The sequence below is a fragment of the Schistocerca cancellata genome, chromosome 4, assembly GCF_023864275.1.
Source record: "Schistocerca cancellata isolate TAMUIC-IGC-003103 chromosome 4, iqSchCanc2.1, whole genome shotgun sequence".
Lineage (NCBI taxonomy): Eukaryota > Metazoa > Arthropoda > Insecta > Orthoptera > Acrididae > Schistocerca > Schistocerca cancellata.
The window spans coordinates 825,239,433-825,254,691 of record NC_064629.1 but is presented as its reverse complement, the minus strand read 5'-3'; the positions used below and the strand labels follow the sequence as shown (position 1 = coordinate 825,254,691).

Sequence of the window (15,259 nt, the reverse complement as noted above, 5' to 3'; positions counted from 1 at the left end):
TGTTCAGATAGAAGTATCACTTAGTTATGATACAGGATAAGCCTCTTCATCCATCTAGTGCCTCAACAAGATTATTTTGCAAGATAAAATCTCAAAACAGGTAACTACAGAAACTGTCCCACAATCAGAAACAGTTTAAGTTGTGTTATAAAATATCTGATAAGTCATTACTAGATATTATATTTCATAGCCCAGGCTGTTCCAACACTGCCACATGGGGGGCAAGGGCATTCCTGCCCACCCCTCATCGCACTTGGGGACAGGCACAGGTAACGTAAGCTCATTGCCAGACAGCCCTATGCATATCTTATGTGCACATGCGAACCGATTGACAACCACTGCCTTTGTTCACTCGTTCTCTCGGCCAGTGGAGTGCAACTGTGTGTGCAGCAAGACTGCCTGTGTGTTAGCCATATGCCCACCCCTTCCCACCTGTGCCAGCGTCTGTCCAGTTGTCTGTCTGTCAAGCTGGAACAGCCTGTCATAGCCTTCTGTGACCTAACAATAGTATACAAAGTAACATACTTAATGGCTACAAATACAGCATTCTACATCTGACAAGAATTACCTGGAGATAAAGAGGAATCAGTCTTCAAATTCTTCAGCTCTCCCAGTACCATCCTGATCTGAAGTTAAGTTATTAAGTAGTAAAGGAAGGGAATGTGCAAGTAGAAGTTACAAGGGAGAGTGTTTTGAGGGGCAGAAACCATTGAAGCCAGGTTGTTTTAAGCAGATTTATTATTGTTTACAATGTAACAGATATCTTACATATTTACAAAAGGAACCAGTTTCTTCTAACATCTGGACCTGCAACAAATTAAAATGCATTTGTTACATGACATAAAATAATTAATCAACTTTAAATGATATATTAGTTGGAAGAGAAGTACAATCAGGTAGAAATTTCCAGGTAAATACGATGTCTTATTTCAGGAGGAAGGAAGCTGGATATCCCCAAATGTCACAACTCTTGTAAGGTACAGGAAACACACAGGTGCACCCAGTATAAGTTTCACTCTGCAGCAGAGTGAGCACTGATATCAAACTTCTCGCCAGATTAAAACTGTGTGTCGGACAAGTTTTCAAATCCAGGAGCTTTGCTTTTCGCAGACAAGTGGTCTGCCAATGGAACTACCTGAGCACACCTCATAACCCGATGGTGATGAGGTACTGGCAGAAGTAAATTTGTGCAGACGGGTCACGAGTTGTGCTTGGGTAGCTCAGTTGGTGGAGCACTTGCCCGCGAAAGGCAAAGATCCCCGTGTTCAAGCCCCAGTCTGGCACAAAGTTTTAATCTTCCAAGAAGTTTCAAACAGCTACATATATAAGAATGTGAGAAAGGTACCACCTGAGTGCCAAGATAGTGTATGTTCATAAAACACAACACAGGAATATGTCAAATGTATAAACTTTTCTATATCTACATCTATGTGACTACTCTGCTATTCACAACAAAGTGCCTGGCAGAAGGTTCAATGAGCCACCTTCAAGCTGTCTCTCTACCGTTCCACTCTCGAATGGCACACAGGAAAAATGAGCACTTAAATTTTTTTGTGCGAGCCCTGACTTCTCCTATTTTATCGTGATGATTTCTTCCTACGTAGGTGGGTGCCAACAGAATGTTTTTGCAATTGGAGGAGAAAACTGGTGATTGAAATTTCATGAGAAGATCCCATCGCAATGAAAAGTGCCTTTGTTTTAATGACTGCCACTCCAATTCACGTATCATGTCTGTGACACTATCTCCACTATTTCGCGATAATACAAAACAAGCTGCCCTTCTTTGTACTTTTTTGACGTCATCCGTCAGTCCCACCTGATGCGGATCCCACACCGCACAGCAATACTCCAGAACAGGGCAGACAAGTGTAGTGTAAGCAGTCTCTTTAGTAGACCTGTTGCACCTTCTAAGTGTTCTGCCAATGAATCACAGTCTTTGGTTTGCTCTACCCACAATATTATTTATGTGATCATTCCAATTTAGGTTATTTGTAATTGTAATCCCTAAGTATTTAGTTGAATTTGCAGCCTTCAGTTTTGTGTGATTTAGCACATAATCGAAATCTAGCTGATTCCTTTTAGTACTCATGTGAATAACTTCACACTTTTCCTTACTCAGGCTCAATTTCCACTTTTCGCACCATACAGATATCTTATCTAAATCATTTTGCAATTCATTTTGATCATCTGATGACTTTACAAGATGGTAAATGACAGCATCATATGCAAACAATTTAAGATGACTACTCAGATTGTCTTCTATGTCGTTAATATAGATCAGGAACAATAGAGGGCCTATAACACTTCCTTGGGAAACGTCAGATATTACTTCTGTTTTACTCGATGACTTTCCGTCTATTACTTAGAACTGCGACCTTTCTGACAGGAAATCGCACAACTGATGCGATACTCTGTAGGCACGCAGTTTGGTTAGAAGACACTTGTGATGAATCTAAAAATATGGAATCAATTTGACATCCTCTGTCGATAGCACTTATTACTCCACGAGTATAAAGAGCTAGTTGTGTTTCACAAGAACGATATTTTCTGAATCCGTGCTGACTGTGTGTCAATAAATCATTTTCTTCAAGGTACTTCATAATGTTTGAATACAGTATATGTTCCAAAACCCTACTGCAAATCGACATTAATGATATAGGCCTGTAATTCAGCGGATTACTCCTACTTCCCTTTTTGGCAATTTTCCAGCCTTTAGGTACAGATCTTTCTGTGAGTCAGTGGTTGTATATAATTGCTAAATATGGAGCTATTTTATCAGCATACTCTGAGAGGAACCTGACTGGTATACAATCTGGACCGAAGGCCTTGCCTTTATTAAGTGATTTAAGCTTCTTCGTTACTCAGAGGATATTTACTTCTATGTTTCTCATCTTGGCAGTTGTTCTCGATTGGGACTCAGGAATATTTACTTCGTCTTCTTTGGTGAAGGAGTTTCAGAAAACTGTGTTTAATAACTCTGCTTTCGTGGCACTGTCATCAGTGACTTCACCATTGTTATCGTGCAGTGAAGGTATTGATTGCGTCTTGCCACTGGTGTGCTTTATGTATGACCAGAATCTCTTTGGGTTTTCTGCCAGATTTCGAGACAGAATTTAGTTGTGGAAATTATTAAAAGCATCTCACATTGAAGTACGCGCTATATTTTGAACTTCTGTAAAACTTTGCCAATCTTGGGGATTTTGCATTCTTTTAAATTTGGCATGCTTTTTTCATTGCTTCTGCAACAACGATTTGACCCGTTTTGTGTACCATGGGGGATCAGTGCCATCGCTTATTAATTTATGTGGTATATATCTCTCAACTGCTGTTGATACTCTCTCTTTGAAAACATTCCAGAACTTTGCTACACTTACCTGACCAGATCGGAAGGAGTAAAGATTGTCTCTTAAAAAGGTGTTAAGAGCATTTTTATCTGCTTTTTTAAACAGATATACTTTGCATTTCTTTTTGATGGTTGTAGGTGTTACGGTATTCAGCCTAGTAGCAACTGCCTTGTGGTCACTAATCCCTGTATTCGTCACAATACTTACTATTTTTCCAGGATTATTTGTTGCTAAAAGGTCAAGTAGGCTTTCGCAACCATTTATGCTTCGAGTGGGTCATGAACTAACTGTTCAAAATAATTTTCTTAGAAAGCATTCAGTACAATTTCAGATGATGTTTTATGCCTGCCGCTGGCTTTAAACGTATAATTTTTCCAGCATTTTGAGGGTAGATTGAAGTCGCAACCGACTATAATTGTATGAGCGGTGTACTTATTTGAAATGAGACTCAAGTTTTCTTTGAACTGTTCAGCAACTATGTCTTCTGAGTTGGGGCGGGGGAGGGGGGGGGGGGGTTTGGTAAAACAATCCAATTAAGTTTTGTTCGATTGTCAGGTATAACCTCAACCCATACTATTTCACATGAACTATCTACTTCAATTTCGCTACAAGGAAAACTACCTTTGACAGCAATAAATACTCCACCACCAACAGTATTTAATCTATCCTTTCTGAACACTGATAGATTGTTTGAAAAAATTTCGGCTGAACTTATTTCCGGCTTCAGCCAGCTCTTTCTATCTACAACTATTTGAGCTTCAGTGCTTTCTATTAGCGCTTGGAGTTCTAGTTCTTTCCCAACACAGCTACAACAATTTACAACTACAATACTAATCATTTCTACAGATACCTTACTGTGTTTCACCTGCCCACTTTTAGACGGTCTGTGATCCCATGAGACCATGTAACCTAAAAAACTGCCCAGTCCCTTCCACACAGCCCCCACTACCCGTGTAGCTGCCTCCTGTGTGTAGTGGACTCCTGACCTATTAGGCGGAACCTGGAAACCCACCACCTGATGGCGCAAGTCAAGGAATTTGCAGCCTACACGGTCACAGAACAGCCTGAGCCTTTGATTCAGACCCTCCACTCGGCTCTGCACCAAAGGACCACAGTCGGTTCTATCGATGATGCTGCAGATTGTGAGCTCCACATTAATCTCAGAAGCAAGACTGGCATTCTTTACCATTTCCGCTAACCGCCCGAAACCAGACAGAATCTGCTCCAATCCAAAGTGACACATGTCACTACTGGTACCAACCTGAGCCACCACCTTTCAGTTGGCTGCCCCCTGTACTCTTCATGGTATCCGAAAGCACCCTTTCCACATCCAAAACGACTCCCCCCCCCCCGGAATGCACACTGGCTTCCTTCCCCTCCTTGGCAGCCATGTTCCTAAGGGGTCCATTACACGCCTAACATTGGATCTCGCAACTACCAACAAGCCCACCCCCTGTGAATGCCCAGACCTGGCGCACCGAGAAGCTTCCCCTGGAACAGGGTGGACGACTGCATCTGGCTCAGAGACATCGTCAGCCACAGATAACACCCAAAACCTATTCGTCATATGAACCAGGGAGGTCCTATGATCGGCCCCTGAGAAAGTTTTCCACTGCCTGCCAGAATTTGGAATGATCTCCCACTCGACCACGGGTGAAGGGTCAACCTCAGTGCAGGCAGTACCCGGGGAGGTCACAGCAGTGGACTGATCGGAGGACACGTGGGACATGCTCGACATCCCTCGCATCCCCACATCTGATCCCCCACAGTGACGCCCCTTGGCAGCAGCCTTAAGCTGTGTGACGGAAGCCAACACAGCCTGAAGCTGTGGGGTCACCAGCTCAGCTCGCATCTGTACACAACAATCACAGTTCATATCCATTACTGCAGTCGCTCCTGTTTGAAGCTTGTAAAAATATGTAACAAGCAAACGGTGTATGCTTTATTAGTAGCAGGAACTAGCGGTGCGCTCCTGCTGATGGTATAACCGACTCTTTTGTGATTGCATTTTCTATCACTATATAGATAAACTGTGTGTAGAAGAACTACACATAAATCTCGTAGCTTAGGCTAACACTCCTATAACACACATATAGCTTTGTGTTACCCCTAGCCTGTGACGCCACCAGAGCATAAACCAATAACAGAGCGTTTTCGATAATGTGACCAGATCTTGATATTTAATGACTTTTTTAAGCTTTAACTACACAAATATAACACATATTTTGTGAGAATATTGGCCGTAAATGCTATTTAAATGCTATAATCAATCAGAATAACTACAATCCGAACCATATTTTTAACATACGAAAATAGCCTATGGCGATCCGTCACAACAGTGAATGATTTGCAAATAAATATGGATGGAACTTGTTGATGGTCAAAAAACTGCAAGGCACTCTTTCTCAGCTGTAGAGTTGTTGTTCTCAGACTTGGAGAGTACTCTTGTCTTATAAGCTATCACCTTCTCAGAACCTTCCTGAATGTATACTACAACTGCCCCTATTCCAAAACAATAGTGTTGATGTTAAGTTCTGTCTTGGCATTCCTGTCATACAATGCTAGAACTGGAGAAGATGTTAGTGCCTCCTTAAGAACAAGGAAAGAGATTTCTTGCACCTCACTCTGCGGAAATTTGTTGCAGTTCTTGTAAGGGATGTTTCTTGGTACAGAAGTCCTTCATGAATGGGCAGTAGTACAAGCACAATCCGATGAAACTTCTAAGATCAGAAATATGACAAGGAGCCAGAAAATCTGTGACTGCTCTTATGTTCACTGTCCAACCCATAGCATGCCAGCCAGCGATGCTAACCACTACCCCACATCATATGTACCAGAGCTCATGGCAATATTTCCTGTGCTTTACACCTTTAGTTCCTCCATAACTCTTACGACAGGTTTGCAACTGACAGAGAAGTGATATTTCCTAATTAAATTCTTACTGAAATGAAGTGGTATAGATAAGTATTAAACAATGCTAGTTATTTATTATACAATAAGACTGAGTACATTTACTGTTTTAAAACAAAACTGGAAAGCAGGATAATCAAATGGAAAGTATGTACATAAAATCATCTACAGACCAGAAATAAAAATATTACTAAATAATGAGTATTTCAAAATAAGTTAACCAACACATTTTTCTCACAGTATTGCACAGAAGAGTGTTTCCTTTGCAGAACATAACTGCCTAAACCCTGAAGAATTATATTTCTCATTAAAATTCACATTATACCACTCTTAACAAATCCCTATACAACAGCAGTTATGTATTATTTTTCTTACAAGAAAAACCTGTATGTTTATGACACAATAATAATAATAAAAGAAAAGATTTTTTGAGGACTAAATATATCAGAATAAGGCAATTATATGACACAAAGTAATAAAAAATTTGAGTACAGGAATTTATTTCACAGGTCATGAAAACTTTTAAACCTGAAGGTTGATTGTAACACCACACTACTTGACCAGGCACAGTCCTGTTGGAGGTATTATGCCTTGCCTTCCTCCAATTTTTGAACTGACTTACCCAGCCAGTTATGGGAGCAGGTTACAGTTGGACTCACAGCCACAGTGCAACTTGACATTTTTCACATTAACAAACCATTGCCAGAGGTGAAAGGAGCAATAACCTCCTCTTATTGAAATGGTTAACCCTTCCAACTGTTCCACAACAGACAAGCACTATGGCTACCTAATACCGACAAGAAGAATTCTGTGTAGTAGCTTCAAACAAACTACTGCCTCCATGTCAGGATAAGCTACAGCAGCTTGTGCGCATGTCAGTTGGCACAAACACTACAGCCTGAACTACCAATATTGGCCCACTTACCACCCAAACAACAAGACACCTTATGGTTGCTGCAATGACTTCACTACTCGTGTTGTATACATGTACAGGGCTGACTTCTCAAGGCACGGCCACAGTAGACAACACTGCCACAAACTATGTAGCAAGTGGAAAATAAAATCGATGCTAAGCAAAAGCTGCGTTATGACTACAAGTAATGCCAACTGAGGTCAGTACCAATTAGCAAAATCAAGATCGTCATCCACAACAATAAACAATTAAACACGAGCTCAAAAACATAATCTAGAAAGCAAAGTAACAGTTATATTTACTGAAGCAGCATATGGAAGTTTCAATAAGGGAATATCAACTGCTGGTCCAGCCACTGGGTTGCATATTTATATCCTGTAGCAAACCAACAGTCATCCCCATGTGACAGGTTTGCTGTGGCCCCTGAAGCCATGACAGCAAAATGTGTAACTATCTGTTTCACAGATATATCATCGTCACCATTCTGGATCAGTCTGCATATCGTTGGAGTGGTGGGTTATTAAAAAGTCAGTATTCAGCTAAGGAATAAAAGATTTTTTCTCGTGGAGTAAAAGTAATGGAGATATATAGGGGAAGTTAGAGGAAGATGAAAAAAGTAAGAGGTCACACAACAACATGTCAAAGGAAATCTGCCAGTAACCTATTTTCTGTTAGTTTTTTTATAATGCACATCAAGATTTCTCTCTGTCAAGTAAGTATGAAGTTAGTGGTGACTGTTGTTGTTGTTGTTGTTGTTGTTGTTGTTGGTGTCATCATCATCGTCATCAAATTACAGTCTCTTCTGGAAACTGAATTTCGTAATTCAATTATCTGTATGATTTTACTGTTTAGAATTAAAAACTTTAAATTCATTTTGATTGATATCAAATTATATTTGACTTCAGATTAAATATTTCCTTTCAAATATATTCCAATATACTCACCCTTCCCTACAGGTAGTGTTGCTTCCTCACTAGATGTGGTGACGTGACTCCTTCTGCACCTATAATTAGGTAGGATTTAAAAAAGAATGTTGAAATAGCATACTATCTGCAAATACAATAATACAGTCAATTAGATAAGGCAATAGTATCAGTAAACAACAAGGCACTGATCAAAATGTAATCCACTGGGTACTTAATACAACACATTTGTATTGAGGATTTCCTAAGTGGGGGATAAATCCTTCAAAATAACAACAACAATCAAGTTCTTCCAGACAGAGTATGAACAGGAAGATATTAAAAAGACAACAGATATGTAATTACAACTGACTTATAGACAACTATAACACGTCTTCATATACATTCGTTAGGCTCCACTCAGTCAGCCAACCCCTTCTCCTCCTCCTCCTCCAAAAAAGTGGAAACTCTCAGAGATAGACAACTGAATTGTACTCTGAATAGGGTGTGGAGCAAATGGCTGATCAAGGTTACAATTTTATAAGAACATGCACAGTAAAAATGTATCAACAAAGAAAAGAGTTAGCTAATGAAGCTACAGTAACAATAGTCAGAGGGGATGAGGAATTTCATCCATTCCACATTCAATTGCCTTAAGTATTGCATATACTTTGGTATCATAATTTGGTGGTTGTTTAGGAAGACTGAATCTGGAGACATTGTCAGGAAAAACAACAAAGCAGGCAAGGGTATCTCAACCGCTTAGACCACAATAAAATCATGAAGTACCTTTAGCCCTCGAGCAGGCATACTTCTGTTTGGAATACCCCAACTTTATTTTCTAAGCATGGTAGCATTATTCAACAAAGTATGTGATTATTATGTCCGTTATTCACTTCTGTTATCTTGTATGTTGAACAGAGCAAGTGTCATTCTATTCAGCACATTTTATTACATGTTTACTATGTTACTGCGAGAAGTGGTCATTGCTGGTGCATATCATTTCCCACACAGCTGGTCACATAAGAAGTTTAACATTACAGCATAGTTCTGCTACTACAAGTGTTATTTGGTATGCTTAGTGATTTCATTTGACATTTGTGATCATAGTGTAACCACACATGTACTGTAGTCATTTAGGATGACTTCTGAAGAAACACTGAAAATATTGGATGAATTTTCTACAGAAGAAGACACCACAAAGAGTCGGCAACTTGATGAAAGGAAAGAAAGAGCAGAGGAAGATCAACATGACTCTGATTCAAAACTAGACTGTGTTACCAGTAAAAATAATGCAAAAGCTAATCAGGAGTGTAATGATTATTTTTTTGGTACAGATAATGTACGTAAATATCAAAAAATGATTTTTCAAAAGAGGTGGGGAGCCTGGAGGAAGCAAGATTTCAAACAAAAGTATCAAGGACATGTAAACTACTCTAACACATTCTGCTACAAACATCATTGGTGATATTTCTGTGTATCATACAATAACACATCAAGGGATCAACAACAATGGCTTCACCCGGTATTTGCAAGGCAGGGATTCCACAGAAAAACTGAGAATTGAAATTATGGCTGCTATAACCCTGTACATAATACCTGGATACACGCCACAGCACCAGGCCACCGACATGCTACAGTTCAAATACTGGACCAGCTACCAGAGGCTGCCTCCAGTGGTCCACATGACTTGTGCACACAGCACGGCATCTGCTGCACCATTTACTGCAGCCCTCCTCTATATAAGCACAGGACAGCAGGCACTCACTCTCATATTGCGTTCATACCTATTGTCAGCGACTGCCTGTATTGTTTCTATGTTTGTGTCTATGTTTTCAACTGTTGTTTGCTTATATGTGGAAGAAGATGAACTTTGGTTCATTGTGGCTGGGCTCTTGTTCGTGTCTTACAGTATGATACAAGTGGCGATGTGTTGGTGTTAACTTCTGCATCTTCAGCCTATTTGGTTGCTCCTTTGGTTCTTCTGTCCATGGAGGGATGCTCCAATCACTCCTCAAGCAGCAGAAGGCTCTTACAGTTGCTATCATGAGCTTGTGAGCCACACTGACTATGCAGGCTTTCACGCTGTCAGCGTACTTGCCATCCTTTCTCCCCTTTACAATGACAAGGCTGAAGACTGGGAGGCTTATGAGAAGCAGCTTCAGCAACATTTGCTCGCTTTTGGTGTCACTGATGCAAATACGTGTAAGGCTTTGTTCCTTTCTTGTATTTCTCCTCAGATCTACTTGTTGTTGGGCCAATTATCCCACTCCAGGAACCTTTGTCACTTTCATTTGATGAAATTTTTAATTGTCAAATTATCACAGTAAACTCAGGCATGCCAGTTTAGTGAGTGGAGTTCTAGCATTGTCATAAACAGCCTCACCTACTGGGCTCGGGTGGCTGAACTCCATGGCTTCAGTTGCAATGTCAGTTTGTTACCAATGCTCATCATGATTCCTATGCTGATTCTGTCTTCTGTGACACCATCATCTGATTGGCTTCTGATAAGGAGATGTGTCAATGTACACTACAGTATGAGAATCCATCTTCCTGAAGTGTTAAATATTGCTCAATGTTTCGAGAAATCTCGTACTGCTAGTGATCAGACTGTGACTTGGTGTGACATTGCCACAGTGGCTTCTGTTCCTTGTGTGGCGTGAGTCAGTTCTTGGGGGAGGGTGATGAGGCAGCTGTACAAATGGGGCACTGGACAGCAACATGCTAAACAACAGCAGCAGCAGCAGCAGCAGCAGCAATGGCAGCACTCCATGCTTCCATCTTGCCCATAATATTTCATGTAACATGACAGGAATGTGTGCCCTAAGTGCTAGGCAACTTGCAGCAACTGTAGGAAAACAGACTGCACGTGTCATTCCCAGCCCCCTCCTGCGGACATGGATATAGATGATAACTGGGCATTGGTTATTGAAGTGTGAGTGGTGGACAAAGTGCTCAGACTACAAGTGGACATGGATGCAGCTGACAAATTACTGAACTCACAAACTTATGTGGATTTGGGACTTCTGGTGTTGTCCTTGGTTACTTGACATTTGGTGAGTTACAACAAGCAGCATATTCCAATTCTGGGGCAATTTATGGCTCGCATTATGTATAAATCTGTGGTTTGTTTCTTGACTTTTTGGTACTTGATGATGCTGACACCACAAATTTATTCGATCTGGATGCTTTCAATGCTTTTGGTTTTTCCATTTCAGATATGACGCACTTCATTTCTGATCAGGTGCTTACCAGCAGTTAGATTCTCTGTATTCTGAATCTTTGTCTCTTTTCTTGGCTGGGTTAGGTTGTGCCACAAATTTTTGTGGCCTACATTACCCTGAAACCATGTGTGCTCTATTCCAGTGGCTTTACACGAGCAAGTGAAACCAGAATTGGACTCAGATGGGCTGACATTGCTGGGTGTTACACAGCCTATGCCCTATTACATTCAGTGAGTGGTCGATCTCTCTCGTTACTGTTACAAAACCGACTGGTCAGATTCACCTTTGTGGGGACTTTAAAAGTTTCAGTTAATGCTCAATCTATCACTGATACATACCATTTGTCCCATGTGGACAAGTTATTAGCTAAACTCACCAGGGGCCAGTTTTTCTCCAAAACTGATTTATCTGAAGCCTATTTACAGGTTCCAATGGAGGAGGATGCTAAATGGCTCCTTGTGATTAACACGCCGTTCGGGCTGTACCATGATCAGTGCCTCCTGTACAGTGTGGCTAATGCCATTGGGATTTTCCAGCAATTTTTGAACAACTGAAAATGTCCATTCCAGGATGCATGAACCAACTCGATGACTTCGTTGTGGCAAGGCCATCCATTTAACTTATGCACCTTCTTCACAGTCTTTCTTATTGCAGGGTTGAAATGCAACTTGGCAAAGTCACACTTCTTCGGCCATATCCACTGCGTATTTGGGATCTGAGGTTCCTCAGGATGGTGTTAAGCCTTTACGTCATCAAGCTGTCGTGGTCACAGTTCTGCCCCATCCTACGAATGTCAAAGTACTTCAAGCATTTTTAGGTAAAATTGCTTACTATCCCAAATTTACTCCCAACACTGCTGTGTTGGCTCATCACCTCCTATAGTTGCTCCACAAGAACTTTCCTTTTCAGTGGATGCTGGCCTGCTTGGGCACGCATGCTTTTGAAATCTATATTACATTTTGCTCCTTGTTTGACTACTTTCCATCCTGGCCACCACCTGATTTTGGCTACAGATGCCACTCAGTATGGATTTGGGGCCGTTATCACATTTTGTTTTAACTTAGATGTTGAGGCGCAATGTACAGTAGTTGGGTTTCCTATTACAGGCTTTCAGATCACAGTTGCCTTCACTGTCTATCCAGTTTTGCATCAAGTTGTTCACCCGGTTCAGGACGGTTTGCCGGACAGGCCTTTGGGCAGCACTTCTGATCCTCTGCGTAACTATTTTGCCCTCCATCATCGATTTTCGGTATTTGATGCTCGTGTTCTCTTAGCTATGGATATTAATGCACTTGGAGAGACAAACAAGTATCTCCCTAGAGGGCAGCTTTACTGCAAACGGCACAAGTTGCCACACCCATACATATTCCACTGTAGAGTGACCATATTGCTGTAATTTAAACAATTACCTTTGTGTGTGGGATTATGTGGCCTCATCCTATGGCGAATACATCCTACTGAAGTGTGTTCTGCGAGTTCTGTTCAGCCAAATGTAAAGATAAATGCTGATGTTTTAACTAGCTCATCATTTGCCCTTCTCACTATCTTTTGGTCATTAATCACTCTTTCCTATGCGTACTTGCCTCTTCATTAATTTTAGGAACAATCACAATGTTTTTGTATGACAACAATGGATGCAGTGCAGTTATATATCAATACGAAATTCTCCAAATAACTTTGCTCCTTGGAGTCTGGTAACCTGTTAGGAAGTGGACATTTCTATCAGCAGGGTACCATTTGTTAAGTATTTAACTGATCTGAAGTATTTTGTTACTATTACTCGAACTTTTCTTTGCTGTGGATTTATCAGAATGACTTTATCTGAGACCTCTTCATTGGGTGGTGTTGCTCATCAGATGCATGTACACCTTACTGGCAGTTAGAGAAGAAGAGTTTAAACATTCATTTTCAGTAGATGAGTTGCAAGGGGAATAAATATCTATTCAGACAGAGGTCCATTTTATTTGGTCAATCTAACACAAATGGGGTTTGACAGGTCCCTCAGAAGTTGCCAGCAAAGGACTTCTTAAATCTCAATGGCCATCACCCCAAGGATGCCCAGATTTTACAGTTTCAGAAGTCATTGTGTTGACCAACCTCAATGATGGGAGTCCCCAGGTTTTCCGTGTCCATATCCAAGCATTTATGATCAGTACTCTGAGGTAAAAAAAATGAGCTATCCACCCCAATAACACATTGAAATTTCATCACTAATACCACTAGCACACAGATTTTAACTTTTTATATTGTACAAGAAACAAAAGTAGCCATACTTTATAGATTTAGATGGGCTAAACACAAATATCAAGGTTAAAATTGTCTCCTAGCTCTGGGTTACAAGTACATAATGTATTTACACGTAAAATGTACACTTTCATGTCCAGAAATGTCACAGTTAATAAAATGTTCCAGGCTAGTATGCCATGGTTGAATTTATTTCACCTTAAAACTCAACATTTTAGACACATCTACAGAGGACATTTTCAAGGGGGATTGTAAAATCTTTGAATGTCTGATTCACCCTCTGGCTCACTACTGATTCAGCAAATTCCTCTTCTGCGTGCTTCCATGCTGTGGCTTAACATCACATTTTGAATGGGCGAGCACTGTTGGCCGGTCATCTTCCATTGTCCACTGTTGCTGGCACCCCATGGTGGAAGACTGGTACACATCATCGTCAGCACCGGAATCCAAATGTCATTCAATTTCATGTCCCCCTCCTTCCTATCGAAATTCCGTGTAGTTGTGGGGAGGTGTACGTGGGTACTACAAAAAGAATTGTCAAAAAATGACTAGAAGAGCACAAAGGCAATTGCAGAAGAGGGGAGACTGACAGATCAGCTGTTGTGGAACAGGCTTTGCAGCCAGGGGACCACCACATTCATTTTGATAAGCCTCAAGTACTGGCAGCTACAAGTGGATATCATGAAAGGTTATACACAGAGGCCACAGAGATTGTAAAACACCCCGTTAACTTCAGTAGGAAGGAGGAGGGCGTGAAATTGAATGATGCTGATGTGTACAAGTCTTCCACCATGGGGTGATAGCAACAGCGGCCAATTGCGCTCAAAAACATGTGAAGTCATGCCACTGCATGGAAACGGAATTTTGCTGAAGCCTGGTAGTGATCCAGGGTGTGAATCGGATATTCAAAGAAGCTATGACCCCTTGAAAATGTCCTCCACAGATGGGGATGAAATGTTTGGTTTTAAGGTGAAATCCATTCAACGATGGCAGAATAGCTCAGAACATTTTGTTAATTGTGATAATGTATTTACATTTCACAATCACACATATGGGACATTATAAGAACTACATGCAAAGGCATTGTGAGAAGGGTTGCTCTGCTGTGAGTAAGAGAGGTGGACACTTCCAGTACAATTGGCAACACTGCTTTACACCACAGAAAATCACAGAGTATGAACTCTGTGATCCGATCAGCGATTTAGATAATTCAAAGCGTAAAACCAAACTCTTGACCTCACAGCTGAAATAGCAGAATCTCCTCATGACACAGGACGTGTGACTGTGTTGAGGGAGTGTCAGGAAAAGCTTGAGTGTCATTTCAGTACTGAAAACTATATTACATTCTGCAGTGACACAGACAGTTTGTAGGAAGACCTGAACATTACATACAAACTAGATAACTGGAGACACTTTACAGATGGCTCAAAAATAAGCCTGAATGCAATACTGTTACAATAGTAATGAAAGGCCATCCATCCCTGTTGCATATGCTGCCTTAGCTAAAGAAAGTTATACCATGTTGAAATTCACTGTAAACTGAGCTATACCCGGGCCGCTGAAACATTGCACTTGACATTTGTGTATGAAGTTGGCAGCGTAACAGAGTAACAAGTGAAGAACGATAGGCGCTAGGCGTTCAGCGTGGGGCGCCGGCCAATCACAGCGCAGTGAGCACTGCTGTTACTCACGTGCTGTGACGTCAAAGTTCCCGCGTTGCCG

The 15,259-nt window shown here is 41.0% G+C and overlaps 1 protein-coding gene across 1 annotated transcript in view; it reads right to left on the bottom strand.

The window, feature by feature from the left end:
- Window positions 1-722: 722 nt before the first annotated feature.
- LOC126184862 (uncharacterized) overlaps window positions 723-15,259 on the bottom strand; it is a 130,566-nt gene continuing 116,029 nt past the window's right edge. Inside the window, exons 12-13 of the mRNA XM_049927477.1 lie at window positions 8,112-8,170; window positions 723-807 (exon numbers count right to left, since the gene is read on the bottom strand). Coding sequence (XP_049783434.1) covers window positions 8,118-8,170 — 53 coding nt within the window. The 3' untranslated portion in view covers window positions 723-807; window positions 8,112-8,117. The remainder of the gene's footprint in view (window positions 808-8,111; window positions 8,171-15,259) is intronic.